The 18582-nt window shown below is 47.7% G+C and overlaps 2 protein-coding genes across 2 annotated transcripts; one reads left to right on the top strand and one right to left on the bottom strand.

Annotated features, from left to right (window-relative positions):
- The first annotated feature begins 864 nt into the window (after positions 1 to 864).
- Positions 865 to 2725, top strand: LOC127302682 (thaumatin-like protein 1). Its single transcript, XM_051333224.1, has 3 exons — positions 865 to 1136; positions 1245 to 1926; positions 2254 to 2725. The coding sequence occupies exons 1-3, from the start codon at positions 1067 to 1069 to the stop codon at positions 2441 to 2443; spliced, it is 942 nt and encodes a 313-aa protein (XP_051189184.1). The 5' UTR covers positions 865 to 1066; the 3' UTR covers positions 2444 to 2725.
- Positions 2726 to 9076: 6351 nt separating this feature from the next.
- On the bottom strand, positions 9077 to 12980 carry LOC127302681 (protein NUCLEAR FUSION DEFECTIVE 4). The gene is made up of 2 exons (XM_051333223.2): positions 11645 to 12980; positions 9077 to 9926 (listed from the first exon to the last, which is right to left on the bottom strand). Exons 1-2 carry the CDS (start codon positions 12808 to 12810, stop codon positions 9449 to 9451), a joined length of 1644 nt encoding a protein of 547 aa, XP_051189183.1. The 5' UTR covers positions 12811 to 12980; the 3' UTR covers positions 9077 to 9448.
- Between the last annotated feature and the right edge of the window lie 5602 nt (positions 12981 to 18582).

The following is an 18582-nucleotide window of genomic DNA, read 5'->3' as shown; positions in this document are numbered from 1 at the left end:
TGGTCTCATCAAAGGAAGTCGCGTGGGAGCACTTAAATTTGATTTTATAAGTCAACAAGGCGAAATAGTTGCCATCATTTGTGAATTTTCAAGGGATGGTGTCCAGGATTCCAACGATAAGGTGTACATGGAGGCCATCTCCTGAAGAGTGACAGATTGTTGAATGTGATCGATGTCATGTTGGTTATTTGGTGGTGCCGTGCAAGATGAACATGTGGCTCCTTCCAAACTTGGACGTGCAGGTACCAAGTCTGACATTACTATCCTTGATTCAGCAGGCTCTCCTAGAGAAAGATGGCAAAATAGAATTCTTCTTGGCATATCACTCGATCCCATCTGGTCACTCTACTAAATGTGTTGCTCGACTACATGTGCTCTGCACATAGTCTCGAAATGGAGCAGCATGCATCCTAGCCTCTGCATCGATCGATGCATGCAGCTTTTATTTCATTATTATTGAAAACATGGCACATACCAAGAGAAATATCAACGAGCAAAAAAAGATGGCAGGTCGTCTTCTCGACCATGCTGCAGTTTCCTTTTCCACAAAGCATGTCAATCCCTAAGTCTCATGTCTTTTCCCTTGTGAAAGAAAAGAAAAACAAAGCACTAAAAAGCATCGGAATAAGTAAAAAAAGAAGGTTGAAAGAGTGAATCCCCAAATTATCAGTATATCAATGCTCACCGTGAAAAGGGAAAAGAACAAAGAGAAAAGGAGATGAAAAGGATGCAGCAGGGAAGAGAGATAAGGAGGGGGAGAAAAGGATCTGGAAATGTAGGAGGAGATGAGTCGGGCTGCTGACGTCACCGCGAGCTATAAAACGACCAGGAGTGAGCCTGTACAGCTGCACAAGCTATCTCGGCATAACCAACCAACCCTACTCCCACTGTGGTCTGCTCACTCACAGTGTGGTCGCGATCACTCACTCCTCCCTAGTCTTACTTGCCCTATATAGTTAAGTTAAACCGCCGTTCCACGGACCATATCGGGCACCACTCCTGCCATATATATATACTTGCTCCCCACCACTACGCATTCCGTTTCAGACATACCGGCGTGCATGCAATGGCTTCTCCGATCGCCTTACCTTCCTCGATTGGATGCATCTTATTCGTCATCGTGTCCTTCTTTCGAGGTATTGTACGTGCGATCGGCAATGGCGAATCTGTTGGTTTCTTCTTGTGTATGTTAGTGTACATGTGTTTGAAAGGCTTTACGGATGGATAGCGCGTGCATGCTGCAGGGTCGGTGGCCGGCGGGGTGACGTTCACGTTCACGAACCGGTGCGGAGGCACGGTGTGGCCGGGGGTACTAGCGAACTCGGGCAGTCCGCTGCTGGAGACGACGGGGTTCGCGCTGGCCTCGGGGGAGGCGCGGTCCATGGCGGCGCCGGCCGGGTGGTCTGGCCGGTTCTGGGCGCGCACGGGGTGCGCCTTCGACGGCGCCTCCGGCAAGTGCGCCACGGGCGACTGCGGCAGCGGCGAGTTGGAGTGCCACGGCTCCGGCGCGGAACCTCCCGCCACGCTGGTCGAGTTCACCCTCGCCGGCGGCGCAAGCAAGGAGGACTACTACGACGTGAGCCTGGTGGACGGGTACAACGTGCCGGTGCTGGTGGAGGCAGCGGGGTGCCCGGCCACGGGGTGCCTCGTCGATCTCAACGAGCGGTGCCCGCAGGAGCTCACGGCGTCGGCGGGACAGGGGTGCCGGAGCGCGTGCGAGGCGTTCGGGCGGCCGGAATTCTGCTGCAGCGGCGACTTCGGCAATCCTGACACGTGCCACCCGTCCACTTACTCGCAGGCGTTCAAGGCGGCGTGTCCGCGCGCCTACAGCTACGCCTACGACGACGCCACCTCCACCTTCACCTGCTCCGGCTCCGACGCCTACTCCGTCACCTTCTGCCCCCGCTCCGGCGCCATCCCCAGCAGGTACGTACCATGGCCGGCCGGAGAATGTGATCACTTAGAAAATGCATTTCCTTTTGGTGGCGAAAAAGAAGGAACATCGATCGATCAAACAAAGCTTTGCCTTTGTTCCTTCCCCACCACCCGTGGTCACCAGCCACGTTCCTGGGTAGTGCTTGCCGCGTTGAAAGCTGCCAATGCCTAGTTGGCCAAAACCCCATGGAAAACTCAAGATCGAGAAGCTTAGGATCTTTCGCTCTCCCTAGCGCTAGCTTAGCAGCTAATTAACTATCTGTGATGTTCTCAGAGTTGCATTCTGACCAGAGATTCATCGCGCGACATTGTTTGCAGCCTGAAGTCGAGCAACGGCCCGTTGCCGAGGCCGGGCGACGTCGTCAACAGCGCGCAGGTCGCGGCGGACTCATGGCTGGCGAGCCTGGCGACCGGCGAGTCCGACGCTGCAACAACGACGTCCGCGGCGTCATTGCTGCTCCAGGCCGCTCTAGCGGCGGCGGTCATGAGCTTGCTGGTGTCCCGCTAGACCGCTAACACCAATCAGAAACATTAATTTGGAGCGAGTGTAATTAATTAATTAAAAGATAATGACGTGATGAGCATCACATTCTTTAGCCTTTTGCTTGTGGATAGAGTGGGATTGCTAGCAAAAGCAACCAACGATTGTTTGCAATGGTGTCGGTCAACCAGTGCGCTCTGCATCAGTTGATTCTATCTCTCAATTCGTGTTCCTTTTTGGAATTCTTGATGGTGTTCCTTTACCTGTATAGAACATGTTCTCTTCTTAATTTATTGCATCTTCTTGTCACATGCTGTTTACTAATCATAAGATTTTTATCACCTCCCCTTAGTCTTTAGATCCTTTTTTGTAAGTTAGTATTTTTCTAACGTTCACACTATCCAAGCAATTTTCATTTTCTTAACCAATCCTGCCTCTAGAATGATTTTCCACTTAATTAAACTATGACAGCATACTGTCTTCTTTGGACATACTAAGATGAAGAAGGACTTGATGTTTGATGTTTATAAACATACAAAACTCCTCTAAAGAGGATGGTTCTGGTGACCACCAGCATTATTTACTCAAATTTTGACAAATTTCAATTTCCATTTGAATAACTTTCAGCAGTAGAAGATAGGTATTTCTGGATAACGACGGTAATCAGATTTACCGCTGATGACCGGTACCTATTAGGCTATAAAGCCTGGCGATCACAGCAAAAATGATGTCGGTGAACAGTTCTCGAGAAAACAGAACTTTGGCTGAGTCAGTGTAACAGAATAGTGTATAGATATCTTACTTTAAAAAGTTTTAGATGGCCCATGAAGTATTATCCTTAGGCTTAGAGGAAAAGGAGAATAACCCGCAAAGTTAAATTGCAGATGGCTCTATGATGCAAATTAATAAGCATCCGTACATGGAACCAAAAAAAAAATGTAAGGAGAGAAACAAATCCAAGGTTGAAAATATCTCAGAAAAGCATATATTAATATGCATAGATTTATGATTTTTGTCTTCACAAAAGTACTGTAAGCAATCAGTTATCAGTGTGAAGCAAAACGCTGACTTTATCTGGAACTAGTCTTGTATGGTCAATAATAAATACTTCCATTATCGAAGCGATGATAATATGGTTGGTGGTGCTAAAAGGAGATCCTTGGCAAATTTTGAGAATTTTATTTTTCTTCATATGGTACCAATAGAGCAAGCCTAGCTGTTTTCTGCATTTCTTTTCCTAGTTACTATGCGGCATTGTGAACAGCGACTTAAGCCTCTGAAGTCAGTTATAGACCGACAATATTAGTAACTGTTTTTCTTATTCTCGTGTTTTTTTTTTCAAAATATCTTCGGTAAAGTTGCTAGGAACATGCCTGCTAAGTTGATGTTTACAGAAGACAGCAGCACACCAGCACCTGCATACTCCCCATGGAAAAATATCTACTCTGGCTAGCTCTATATATCAGTCAAGCATGTAACAAAATATACCTGCACCAGTTAACATACCAAAGAATACATCATAGTATTTTCTTACTTTATCCAATGAAAAAAAACTCAAATTCCAAAGATGTTCTCATACATTTGTTCGCGTAAGTAGATTATACATCAGCTTGTTCAGAATGTAGACTATTCACTTCAAGTTCTATAATGGCAGGCCCTGCATATAAAAGGTCAAAAATAGCAGATTCTTCAGTATGCTCATACCCGGAAATGTTTGCAAGTATATAGATGCCAACAACAGAAAACCGTTATTCTAAGACAAAAAACAGAAAACTATCTGAAGCAAAAGTCTTATGTATTCACAAATATGTCATTTTCTACTTAACAATCAACATGTGTAAATCTCAGTGTTAAATCTGCTAAAAGTATCTGGCTGGAAATTTCGATGGTGCGATATTTTTCAACATATGCTTTATGGTGAAGTGGCAATGATGTACTACCTTATTTGGACTACAGGGGTGAACAGATGCTGATAAATAGATTTTAGAACCATATCTTAACCTTTTTGAAGCGTTAAAAATCTGAAGACAATGACAGAGGATGGACCACCCCAAAAAATCAAGCTATTTATTATGTCAGCATCCACTTAGAATGAGTTGCCATCTGCGTGTCAAATCAGATTGCACGGTTTTGAGGTATAATGATAGAATAATCCAGCAGAAAATGGAGCTTGGTTGTCTGCAAACCAAATGAAACATCTTAGCAAAAATATCACAGATAGAAGTCTTAATAATGGAGGAGAAGTTAATTTAAGCATCAAGTATACATGAACCATTAGCTTCAGGTACCGCCGGTGCACCATAAAGGTCTTTCAGATGACCACCAACCTCATGGGCTCAGACTGCACTGCTTGCATTCAGGCATTGATAATTAGCCTTGCGGGAAAACCATGTAGCTTCAGAAGCAGTCAGTGAGTTACAACTACCCTCTGTCTCAGTAGGTGTTCTGCATCAACTAGACCAATTTTAGGGGGAGGGGGTTGTCCTGGAGCAAACGCCTTCTCTGCTCTTCTCCAGGTTCAGCATACGCACAGAACTGAAGGGACATAATGCAGTCTGCATCTCTCTAAGTCTGCACTTCAGTTCAAATTTCAAACAGCACTCCCTTAGAATCAGCTACGTCCTCTTAAACCACTGAATTCCTTCACCATGTTGCTTTACTGAATCAGTGCTCAGAGAGTATCAAACAAAAGGGTTAGAAGAAACGAACTTGAATTGATCGACCTCATATGCCAAACTGGCCAAATGTACAATCACTTGCTCTGCTGTATATCATACAAGCAGAAGCATTACATGTTTATAACCTTCTCTGCAGGATGGCTACACACTAAAAACTGAAGGGCCAACAAAGGACACTATACCACAAGTCAACAGGAAAAGCGAACTTACCGGTTTTTGCCAGGCTATCCGCTTGAAACTCTCTTTTTCGGAATTAATGGATGGGGCCAATCTTTCGCCTCCCTTTCAAAGATAAATGAAGGGCAAGGCCACACAATGTAAGGCCATCTCATTCAATTGTGCTACTGCTTCGGATGAACAAAAATAACACTTCCATCCAATCAGACTGTTAGAGTACGTAATGGGCTTGGGCTGGCGGTATAGCCTGTTAGTCTTAGGGTTAATTAGAGATAAGGGTCGTTTGCTTAGGGGTCAAATAAACCTCTCTATATAAGTAGAGGAGACGTATCAATCTAATCAAGCAAGAATTAAGAAGGAAATCCCTTCCCTCTTGCCCGGCCGTGGGCAAAAGGCCCTCGGCCGGCCTTCTCGCGCCCTCGCTGCCCTCTCTCTCCCTCCCAAACCCTAGCAGCCACAACACTTGGTATCAGCTTTCCGGGTTCGATCATGTCCAGCCATCCCACCACCACCGGCGCCCCGCCCAGGCCGGTGCCGGCCACCTCCACCACGCCGCTTCCCGTCGCCCTCACCCCGGAGGAGATCGCCGGAGCAATCCGCGATCTCACCACTGTTGTCCAGGAGATCCACCTCTTCCTGGCCGGTCCCTACGGGCCACCGACGCACCAGGCAGCCTCCTCCGCGATCGCCAGGCCGCCTGTTGCTGTCGTCGCCGCCACCCGACGCCGGGCTGCTGCAGTCCCCGCTGCCGCTGTCCACCATCTCCGGGCCGGATCCTACCTCGGCGCCGGGGGTCCCTCTTCTCCAGCAGCCGGCCGCCTTCTTCCCCACCGGGACGCTCCCGCAGCAACAGCAGCCGCTGCCGCCGCTGCAGTTGCTGTCCTCACCGACGTTGTCCCTGCCGTTCGGTGAGCAGCTGCAGCAGCAGCAACAGCGGTCGTCGCCACCAACACCGCAGCGGCAGCTGCTGCCGCCACCGACGCCATCCCTGCCTTTCGGCGGTGTGGGAGCGACCTTGGCCCCGGACTGAGACCGCCCGGGATGCCCTTCCACCAGGTCCGTTTCCCTCCGTCGCCGTCAGCGCTTCCGGCTTGGATCGCTATCCGCCACGTGTCGGCGGCGGTGAGGCTGCTGAGCGCCGCCTCCTAGTGCGTCGGCGTGTACAGGAGATGCGTGATCTGCAGCTGTAGCTCCTCCAAGTTGCGCTTCGTTGCGCAACGGACCTCGATCTCGTCCGCTGCGTCGGGGATCTTGGGCGTGCGGTTTCCCCCACGGGCGGTTTCCCCCACAGGCAGCGACCTCAAAGTCTGCGCCATCGACAGTCAGCCGGCAGGGAGAACGCATGGTGTCACCGACAGGAGCGCACCGCGTAGCACCACTGCATTCCGCCGCCGGCCGCCGCGCGGGCTCCTTTTGTCCCGCTGGTTTCCATGGGATCCAGGTGACTGTACAGGTGCACGTCCGACGGGCGGATGGTGTCCACTTTATGTTCAGAGGTCAACAATAAAGCGTCCCAATCCATTTCAGGTTGAGAGTAATAAAACAAGCCGAGATGTAAATGGCTGTGTGCATCGATTGATGCAGAGGCCGGGGCATCGCTCCCATATTGAAAAAAAGGTTTGTGTTGCGTCGAGTCATGGTTTGTTTAGGTTGCAGCTCGAGGACGAGTTGCATGTCCAGGTGGGGTGTAGTGTTAGAGTACGTAATGGGCTTGGGCTGGCGGTATAGCCCGTTAGTCTTAGGGTTAATTAGAGATAAGGGTCGTTTTCTTAGGGGTCAAGTAAACCTCTCTATATAAGGAGAGGAGACGTATCAATCTAATCAAGCAAGAATTAAGAAGGAAATCCCTTCCCTCTTGCCCGGCCGTGGGCAAAAGACCCCCGGCCGGTCTTCTCGCGCCCTCGCAGCCCTCTCTCTCCCTCCCAAACCCTAGCAGCCACATAACACAGACAATATCAGTAGCATAGTTGATCTAAAAAAATATCAGTAGCATTGTGAGCAACCACTCAACAATATTAGTCAATTATAGACAGACAATATCGGTAGGTTTTTTTTCCCTTCTTTACATGTTTCTTTTTGAAAATGTCTTAGGTAAGTGACTACATGCCTGCCAAGTTGATGTTAGCTAATATATCAATCAAGAATGTACCAAAAATATTTGCACTAATATTTGAAAACCAAGTGTAGATTAACATAGCAAAGAATTCAATTGGGTTACTTTCTCCAAAGGCAACACTCAACATTCCAAAAAGGTGTTCTCATGCATGTGTTCATGTAAGTATATAATGAAGGAGCTTGTTGAGAATGCATCATCTTCACATGTAAATCTATAAAGTAGTAGATTCTTCAGTATGCTCAGAAAGGGAATGTTTGCAAGTATATAGAAGTCAATACATAGAAAACATTTTTCTCAAAGAAAAAGCAGAGAACCAACTTGATCAAAAGTGTTTCCTATTCACAAATGTCATTTTCTACTTGATGATCAGCATGTCTTGATCTCAGTGTTAAATCTGCTGAAAGTATCTGTACGAGGAGATTTCGACGGTCCGGTATTTTTCAAAATGTACTTTATGGTGAGGTGCCAGTGATGTAAACCTTATCTGGACTAAAGGGACGAAAAGATAAAGATAAATAGATTTTGCAGCCGTATATCTTAACCTATTGTGAGCCGTCAAAAACTCTGAAGATTATGATTGCTGAAGATATTAATCATCGATCATGGACCATCCCAGGATATTTAGCTCTTCATCTGGTCAGCATCCACTTATACAGAGTTACCAACCTCGTGTCAAATCAGCTTATCAGATTTGAGCCACAATGTAAGCAAGCCATGCCAATATCTTTCACACAGAAAAAGGAAAGCCATGTTAATGTCCAAATGGAGAGACGAGATATTTCTCCCCCAGGATGAATTTCGTAGTGGTTAGTTGTTCTGAAAACAATATGGTGAACCTGATAGCAAAAATCTCACAAACAGAAGTGTTAATGGTGGATGATGAATTGTTTTCAGCTTCAAATATACCTGAATTACTTCAGAAAACATCCTTTCATCATGGTCATTTTTTCAGATCATCACCAAACTAGGTCAAGGTACTCCTCTGCTACAGAAACTGCAGCTTTCTCTACGCTTCTTCAGGTTCAGCATGCACATAACCGAAGGAGTAGGATGCAATCTGCAGAACCGGCCCTCTCTTTGTGAGCACTGCAGTTCACAAACAGCCACTCGCTTGGAAGCTCGAATGAACTATGTAAGTTTGACGGCACTGAATTCCTTCACTGCATTGTAATACTGAGCCGTGCTCAGAAAAGAGCAAACGCAAGAGTTCAGAAGAATTATGGAATTGATGTCCGCCGAAAGGCCATAGCACAGTGCCGTTGTGGGTACAAGGTATATCCCATCATACAAACAGAACAACCATTAGAAGTTCTTCAGCAGAGTACACACAAAACTGAAGGCGAAAGCCACACAATCTGCAGCTATCGCAGTCAGGAGTACTGCTACTTCAGCTGAGAAAACACTTCCATCCAATCAGCCTTCATGAACTCCGCCTTTGCAGCACATTGATCATGTGCATCGATCAATGCTCAAAGAACCACTCTATCCAGTTCAACATACACTTAACTTAAGGAGCAATGATGCAGCCTGCAGAGTCAGCCCTCTCGATGTTAGGGCTGCAGTTTACAAAACAGCACTCCCTTGGAAGCTGGAATCAGCTATGTAAGCCTGGACAACACTGAGGCTGAATTCCATCACTGTGCTGTGCCACTGAGCCGTTCTCAGAAAGAAAGAAAGCAAACAAAAGAGTTGAGAAAGAAATGTACTTGAATTGATGTCTGCCGATAGGGCCTCCTATCATACAAAACACAACCATTACAAGTTCACAAGTCCTCTGCAAGATGGATACAGACTAAGCTGAATGTGAAAGCCAAACAATCTGTAGCCATCTCAGCCAGGAGTACTGCTACTTCAGCTGACAAAACACTTGCATCCAATCAGCCTTCATGAACTCCCCCTTTGCAGCACATTGGTCCTTTGCATCGATCAATGCTCAAAGAATCACTCTATCCAACTGAACAGATGTATACCAACCTATCCATATTTGCCCAAAGAATCAAGGCTTAATTGCTGCGCAAAATTTAATCACATTACAGATGCTGTATCTGCTGAGAGCGGCGGCTAGCTGACCCTCTGCGCTGCGGCCAACCTGCTGGCCTTCTTGGCCTCGTGGATCTTCGCGTACACCCGCTTGGTCCTGACACTGAGGATCAAGTCGAGGACGAACCCAATGACGCAAGCGACGGCCATGACGGAGAAGACGCCGCGGTAGCAGTGCGCGCCAACGCAGGTGTTGCCGCCGCCGGGCGTGGCGGTGGCCTGCGCGTCGTAGAGGAGGCCCGCGAGGAGGCCGGAGAAGAGGAAGGAGCCGAGCGGCAGGTTGAGGATGAGGATGTTGTAGATGAGGCCGTAGTACTTGAGCCCGAACAGCTCGGAAGCTGTCGGCACGGTGACGGCGAGGCGCACGCCGTAGCAGACGCCGACGACCACGGAGCCGATGAAGAGGGAGCCCGGCATGCCGAATGCCATGAAGACGTACCCCGCGCACATCAGCACCTGCGACGCCGCGTTCCACACCGGGCGCGGCAGTGCTCTCGTCCTGGCAAAATTCAGGTATGTCAGAAATGAAATGAACAGATTCAGGTGCAAAGATTGACTTTGCCATGCATGATTAAAAATGAAAAGAAAAGCATGGTTTGGTAGCAAATTAGCAATTCTAAATTGTGGAAAAGTTCCGGCAGGACTGACAATAATGTATTTGTTCTTATTGCTGAAACCTCATGACACTGAACCCACAAAAGTACAAATTAGCCATAGCTATCATTCAGTCTTACTGTCCTAAAATATCTGAACTTTCTGCCCAAAAGCGTAAGAGGGAATAATCCGCCCACGGGAAAAAAGCCAAGAACCACATGACATACACTGCACAGAAAATTTGACACTTCTTTACTCCCACCGAGAGGGAAGACGTTGAGGTGCGATGCAAATTCCACCGTTCAGTTCTTTATGGGAGCCAAACTCCTCCACGATGTTGATGCCTTTCTACTCCAACAATGCCTGCTTTGTGCCTTCATCCATCAATAAAATAAAGTCCTACCCACGTTACTCTGGATCTGGCCATTGCTTTTGGCTCCTTCGTGCTCAAGACAGCACCAACGGGCAATTCAGTCCAATTTTAGGTTTTCTTATTAATTCGTTCAATGTTGCCTAAAATGCCTATCAATCAAAAATGGACCGAGTACTTCTGTACGGTGCTAGTTCACGAAGAAAGATAAACAATGTTCTTATCATAGAACACTTAAGGGCAAATAATTCAACATCTAGTAAGATGTTGAGCATGTTTTATACTAGTATAATATTTTTCTAGAAAGTCTCGTCCAAATTTCCTTTCATGGGCACCACAATGGAGACGCCGACCAAATCGATCTTAGATCTCTGTACTTTTCTTGCACCATGTTACTCTTCTGGGCCACTTTTGTTGGCTCCTTCGTGCATAAGTCAGCACCAACCAAAGGGGCATTTTATTCCAATTTCAACAACTATAATCTTTGCTTGATCCGCCAAAATATGTCTAAAAACATGGTCGCCGCTTCAACGCTTCGATGACCGACATCTATTTATGGAGGTGTCTACACGGTTGGAGAATACGGAAAATGACTTTATTACCCAACATGGATGGCTGCATAGCCTGTAAGATTGAAGCCAATGAAGTTGTCAACTAGTTGGCTTTTTCCCATTTGTTCTTCGTGTACTACTTTTGGTTGGATACTGGATTCATAAACAGCTGTGTGCTTATTAACTATGCAGAGGTTGGGTGTAATGCTTGAAACTTCGATTTTAAAAGCGCCCTTTATCGAAAAAAATTCTAAAATTGCATATAATGGACCGACTATTTGGATGCTTCTAATTCATATAAACTTAGAAGACAAAGATTCTGCATCTAGTAAGATTTGACCATGTTTTAAATATAAGCATAGAACTGCTGCTCCCAATTCCAAATTCCTATCACGGGCACACCACTATGGACCCGGCGACCCCATCGATCTTAGATCTGTACTTCTCTCGCACGAGGCTGCATTTTCTGAAAGCAACATCGAGGAAAATGTTTGGACCGTCCATGCGCTATCTTTTGTTGTTTGTTTATGTGGTGGGGGTTCGATTCTAATCGCAAGATACGGCACCAAATCCGTACCACGGATGTACTGCTACTACTGAACCGGAAATTGTGCAGAATTAATGGCGTCGATTAATCATCAACGGGGGAGTAATAATGAAGGAAAAGTCAATTGGAGCAATGGAGCAGTAGTGGTAACGTACTTGATGAAGTGCTCGGAGATGGTGCCGGAGGCGATGCGGCCGAAGAATCCCCAGATGCTGGTCATGGAGACGAAGAGCGATACGTCGGCGTAGCCCATGGCGACGCCCATCTGGCCGAGGTTGTTCATGACGGCCAGCCCCGTGCCGACGCCCATGAGGAAGGAGGAGAAGAGCAGCCAGAAGTCGAGCGCGGAGAGCGCCTCCGCGATGGTGTGCTCCTCGCCGAGCCGCGGGCGCTCGCCGGGCCCGCGCGCCTCCGCCGCCGGCTTGGACGCGAGCAGGAGCGGGGTTGTGGTGGTTGAGTCATCCAGGACCGTGTTCTCGGCGTCGGCGTTGGCCGCCTTGCGGGTCTTCATCCAGGACGTCCAGGCCACGTGCGCGGGGACGGCGACGGGGGCGGCGAGGAGGATGAAGAGGACGGTGACGAAGACGGTGGAGACGACCCCGCCGTTCCCGCCGAGGCCGGTGAGGTCGGCGGCGAGGAGGTAGAGCGCGATGGCGACGGCGAGGGTGCTGATGGCGGCGAACCCACGCGCGTCGGCCTCATCGCTGGCGTCCGACGCAACGCGGCCCTCGCGGAGGAAGACCATGGCGAGGGCGCAGACGGCGGCGGGGACGACGGCGAGCATGACGAGGAAGGAGGCCGGGTCGTCGGCGAAGAGCGCGGAGCAGAGGTCGGTGAAGATGGCGGTGCTGAGGCCGACGAAGCCCTTGAGCACGCCGGAGACGGGCCCGCGGCTGCCGCGGAAGTTGCGGATGCAGGTGACGAGGACGGCGGTGTTCATCCAGGTGGTGCTGTTGCCGCCGAGGCAGAGGCAGACGCACATCTGCCAGTAGGGCAGCGGCGCGACGGTGCGGGAGACGACGAGCCACTGCGCGCCGTAGCCGAGGAAGCCCTCGAGGGAGCCGATGGCGAGGAGGAGCCAGGTGGGGACGCGGTCGGAGGCGAGGCCGGCGAGGAGGCCGAAGGCCTTGCCGACGTCCTTGGCGACGGAGAGGCCGTTGAGCTGCAGCTGGGTGAGGCCCATGAGCGTCTTGATGGAGTCCGAGTAGTTGGAGAAGGTGTAGTTGTTCCCGGAGACGCACTGCACCCACACCGCCGCGACGAGGCCCAGCCACCGGCCCCACGCCGTGCCCGCCATCGCGTCCAGCGCCGACGACACCATCGCCGGTGAACTTTGGCCGGTTGTGGGCTCTGGCTAGGGACGCGGGAGGTGATATGGGAGGGAGGGCCGAAGCGGGGGCGGTGGAGGCGTGTCGCTTTTGGCGTCTATGTACGTACTGGTCGGTGCGGCTTTGCGGGCGACTGTGTTGTGTTGGGTTTTTCGCCGCGGAGTTTATTGGTGGGGGAATGATGAGGGGTTTAGCCTTGGGGTTGGGGCTGGTTTTATAGGGCGTCATGACTGAGGAGTTGGAAGTTTCCTATGGGGACATTGATGGTTTTGATTTTGCAGATATTATTTCACTTTCCAAACAGCGATGATTTTGGTGTCATGATGTGAAAGCTATTTTATCCTCTACTTACGGATAGATTTTTTCTATTTGAAACAACAAAGAGTTTATTTTCACTGTTACATTCTTGTCCTAAATGATCAAAACCCTCGACACAACTAGAGGAGGCGAAGCGCCACTCGTACAACAACGAGGTCGTGTTGCGTGTTGCGCAAGCTCATGAACGACAAAACTACGTACCTTCTTCCTGCGTCAACACGTCATCTCCCACAACGTTCTAAGTAAATTCAAAGCGCCACGGAGAAAGCACTCAACCGGGAATCTGTAAACACAATGGATAGACAATAAAGCTAGGGGGAGTATTTCCCTTTCAAAACAGCGATGATTTCGTTGTGATGATGTGAAAGCCATTTTATCTTTTATGGCCAGTTTTTCTGTTTGATGCAACAAAAAGTTCCTTTATAATGAGTAGAGATGTGGTTACTAGGACATACGGTTACAGTCTTAAGTATAAAATGATCGAATGATCGACATAACTATCGGAGGCAAAGCGCCACTCCATGCAACAACGTTGTTTCTTTGTAGATACTTCACCTCTCGCAATACTTTCCGACATAACTAGAGGAGGCAAACTCATGAACGGCAAAACTGAGTATTATCTTTTCTTTATAGACACTTCACCTCTCACGTCACTTTCCAAAATTCAGAGTATCGCACTGAATGGACGCAAATGGAAACCTATCAATAATTGAGTGACATTTTTTTTTCAAATCCCGAATAATGGTCAAGCAATGACACTCCAGGACTTCTAGCTAGCACAAGAACCCATCCGCCATCGACCTTAAAACGGCTCTTACAATGAAAATCCCTCGACATGGAAACTAGATCGTAATGAAACCTCCCATGTAGATGTTCTCATCTTTCAATGTGAAGTACCTCGAGGGTGAAGTGGTATTAAAAACACATTGTTAACAAATAGTTGTACTTGAAGTTTATTCAAAAAAGTAATGTATATCTAGTATTTAAAGTGTCACGATTACCATGATTTTCAAGTTATTGGCCAAAGATGTTGTGATAGGCCAAATTGGTCCAAGTCAAAACATAACATTTTTTATGAAACATGAGGAGGCATCTTGTTATCCCATGAGGAAATTAAACAAAGGTATTAAGGTTTCACCAAAGGAGATTTTAATCCAACAATGCATAAGAAAATCTGTAGAAAATAGTACTTACTACGAGGTCGCTTTGTAGACACTTCACCTCCCACAACACTTTCCAACATAACTATGTACTCACTTTTCTTTGTAGACACTTCACCTCCCACATCACTTTCCGAGATTCAGATTATCACAAAGAATGGACGCAAATGAAAACCTATCAATACTTGAATAACAGTATTATTCAAATTCCGAATAATGGGGGCAATGACACTCGTGGACTTCTAGCACATGAATCCGTTCGCCATCGAGCTTAAAACAGTTCCTACAATCAAGTGCCCCGAAAGGGAAAATAGATCTTGATGAAACCGCCCATATTGATGTTCCCATCTTTCAATGAAAAATACCTAGAGGGTGAAGTGGTATTCAAAACACATTGTTAACCAATATTTATACTTGAAGTTTATTAAAAAAATGTAATGTATATCTAGTATTTAAAGTGTCACGGCTACCATGATTTTTAAGTTATTGGCCGAAGAAGTTGTGATAGGCCAAATTTGTCCTAGTCAAAACATAACATTTCTTTTATGAGACATGAGGAGGCGCATTGCTATCCCATGAGGCAATTGAAAAAATGTATTAAGGTTTCACCAAAGGGTTGGTCTATTATATCCAACGGCGCATAAGAAAATATTAGTATTTATTACATTTCAATGTGTGCTCTCTGTTCAAAATTTTGAAAATATACCTACATAGAGGACAAACATTTCTCCACTAATTATTTCCAGAAACACTAATCATGCCAGAGACACATGGTATTTTGCTAGCTACGTGGTACATTAGATTGTGAATCATGGAGTATTCCGGTAGCATGCATCACATGACCGAAATATTCAGATCCAAATTAACGATTTTTTAAAATTAGAATCGTGTTAGTTGTCCTCCTTCGTCAACAATGGAGGTGTATCGGTATCTAACTCAGAGGCTCTCTTTGCACAAAAAAATAAGGTATGTGACTTACTCGTCATTTCAAAGTGGCAACCTTTGGATATGGCAAGGAGTATTCAAAATACATTATCAATCAATAGTTATACTAGAAGTATTTATTAGAAAATACTTATCTGTATATGTATGTGTTTTAAGGTGTCATGGGACCTATCCTTCTAAAGTTAGTGGCCATAGAAGTTCCGATAAGCCAAATTTGGCCAAGTCAAAATAAAAAAAATAACATTGTTATGAGACACGAGCAGGGATCTTGTTATCTCATGACATAATTAAATAAATTATTGAGGTTCCACCAAAGGATTAGGCTATTCTATAGAAGTTGGCTTGAATTTAAGCAAAGCTTAAGGAAATCTAACAAAATCATACCCGTTTTTAGAAATAAGGTGTATAGTTTTTGGTATAGAAATTAATGAGAACAAATGGAGAGAAAATTACGTAACATTTGGGTGGGATTGCCCTGTGCACGATTGATGTGAGAAAATAGCAAAGGATTCGCCACCGTCTAATTTTTTTTCGGTTTCAACATCCTTTTGATAATCGTGGATTATATACATGCTGCTAGCCGTGGATGAACGATAAATACATTTTTTTTGGCGAATTCGAACGATGAATACCGTATGGCTGCAACAATACCATAGGAGGGCACAAGGGGTCGTGACGAAAGAGGAATTTCCGATAAACAACATTTGGTCAATTTCGTTGGACATTGCAACGATGGACGGACGGGGTTGCCCCTCTCTCCGAATTCACTAATCATAAAGTCGTAACCAAAAGCATGGTTCGCTTCCCTGGTATAGGACTGGCCCGCCGGCGGCATACATTACAATATTACATACCTTCGCTTGAAAACTGCAGAAACTCTGTTTCAGTTGTACTGTGTGAATTGATGCGTGTGAAACATTTGTCTTGCAAGCATTACTAATCTGACATCGCCTGATTTCTACAGGTCTTCGGCGGATGCAACGTTATTGTCCGAGAGAGTATCTATCTGTGGTTCGTATTTCTCTAGCTTTGTGCACCTCACGGCCTACCTACACCCATGCTGAGTACCGACCTGCCGCTGGTTCAAACGCGAAAACCATGGATTGTCGCCGCACGAAACTGGTTTGCTTTTGGACGTCAAATTATGATGTCATGTGTATCTTGTTCCTCTCTCTAACCTAGTACTTCATCTGTTTCTGAAAAAGCTGCTCAACTTTATCTAGATATGGATTATAGACATATTTTACTTATAGGTATATCCATATTTAGAAGAAGTTGAGCAACTTTTTTTTGAGGCGGAGGGATTAGAAAAAAGAGCCTCAGCCATCTTCCGCCACCGTAATCTCGGCCCCGCCGAACCTCGATGAATTAGCAGCTGAATGTAAAAAAATAAGGAAAACACTAATAGATTCCAGAAAAGTTAGGCTCTGCCTCTTATAATGTGTATAAGGGGCACACCGGGTGGCAACACACGCGTTTAAGGGGACGTGCGGCCTTCTGCTGAACAAATACGCCAATGAAAATCGTAATATAGAAAAAAAAAATTCCAGTTTCCATTTGCGGGATCTATTCGGCGGAGTTGCCACGCCATGATGTTTTTTCAGCAATTTCAGCACACATTTACAAATATATACAAATATGCTAGCAATAACCACCCGCGAAAGGAACGGGGACGGACAGCAAGCCATGGATTCAGCGACAAGGGCCCGCGTGGAATGCATGAAGCAAAGCCTCCCCGGATATCAGCGCGACGCATTTTAATGTCCGCGAGTGTCCGTTTGCGTCGCGCTGCGGACGCTAAAATGATCGTTTTTGTTCGCGCGTCCGTTTGCGTCTGGGGCTACTCCAGCGAAGCGACGCATTTATTTTTTTCTTGTTTTTTTCCTCTTCTCCATTTAAACATAGTTCCAAATATTACATATTGAAACATGATTTTACACAAACTAACACATAGTTTGGAACATGGTTTACATAAACTAACACATAGTTTGAACCATGGTTGACACAAATATAACATTTAAAAAAAAACCAGTTGTGTTGATTTCCGTATGTTCGCTGCCAAGAAAGAACATTCGAGGGCAAACCCAATCACCCAAACTGAAAAATCCAGCGGGAGGAGACGGTGCCCTTGTTGGTTCTACCGAGGAAGAACATCCAGAAACCTCGACTACTGGCTTCGTCTGGCCCGTAGCCAGATTCGCTGCAAAGAAAGAACACTCTAAGTTCTAACTATCGGTGTCTGAGCCGGATTCGCCGGTGTGGTAGTGCCTACGGCAGGCTGTGTCATCGAACACCTTGATGATCATCTCGCCGTCCCCCTCGTAGAGGAAGGTGAGCCGACAGCCGGGCTCGAGCGCGAGGTCACGGGCGAACTTGTCCCACCCCGTGTTCAGGTACATCTTGCCATGCCCGTCGAACAGGACCTCCACGGGTCAGCGGCAGAAGTTGCAGCTGGCCTCCCGTAGCTGCAAATGCGCTGGCTCGAAGCCGTCGACGAACTCGGCGAACTTGTCCTGGAGCCGCTTGATGCCGAGTGGGTCGTCGTCGATGCGGAGGAGGAACTCGAAGCAGCGGTCGTCCTGCGAAGACGAGGAGGGCGCAGGCAACGACGAGCGTGGGGCCGTAGCTGCTCCACCACGGCGGCCCCTTCCCCGGCCCCGGGGGCGCCCAGGGCTGCGGCCTCGACAGCCTCGCCGGCCACCAGGACCGGCCATGGACTTCCTCGCGGGCCTAGATGCGTCGCAGGAACACCTAGGCGGCGCTACGGTCGAGCTTTGTGGCGGCTAAGATTTCTTTGGAGGAGTGGATGAGGAAGAAGAACGCGCACCCCATTTATATAGACCGGAGGCATGCGGTGGCCGCGGGACGCGTGGCATCGGCATTAACGTGGTTGGCGGAGGTGGGCTGCGACCGCTCGGCAGCCGAGGCATCGCCATTAACGTGGCGCAGGCTGCCGAAGCGACGCAGCGGCGCAGTCACTGGCGCGTTTAAGAAGACGCATCGACGCAGAGTCGCTGCCAGGCGTGCCCGACGAAACGTCTGCCAGACGCGAGCGGACACTTTCCGGACGTCCGCGGAGATGGATCTAAGGCGCATATTTGGGCCAGGTTTGCGTCTCCGCGGATGGCCCGGTCACTTTGCGTCGTCCCGCTGGAAGTGGTGCCAAACGCATTTCCAGTCACGGCGGATTAAAACAGCCGCTCAGCGACCGTTTGCGTCGCGCAGCTGGAGATGCCCTAATCGCTCCATCCAATTTCATGTTGCGCACAGAAGCATGGTGTAACATATTTTTGTACTTATTAATTATTAGACGTGTGTCCTTGCAAGGGTGGCCCCACGAGG

This window comes from Lolium perenne, chromosome 5, assembly GCF_019359855.2.
Source record: "Lolium perenne isolate Kyuss_39 chromosome 5, Kyuss_2.0, whole genome shotgun sequence".
Lineage (NCBI taxonomy): Eukaryota > Viridiplantae > Streptophyta > Magnoliopsida > Poales > Poaceae > Lolium > Lolium perenne.
Note: the sequence above shows the minus strand (reverse complement) of the source record. Positions and strands in the feature narration are given on the sequence as shown.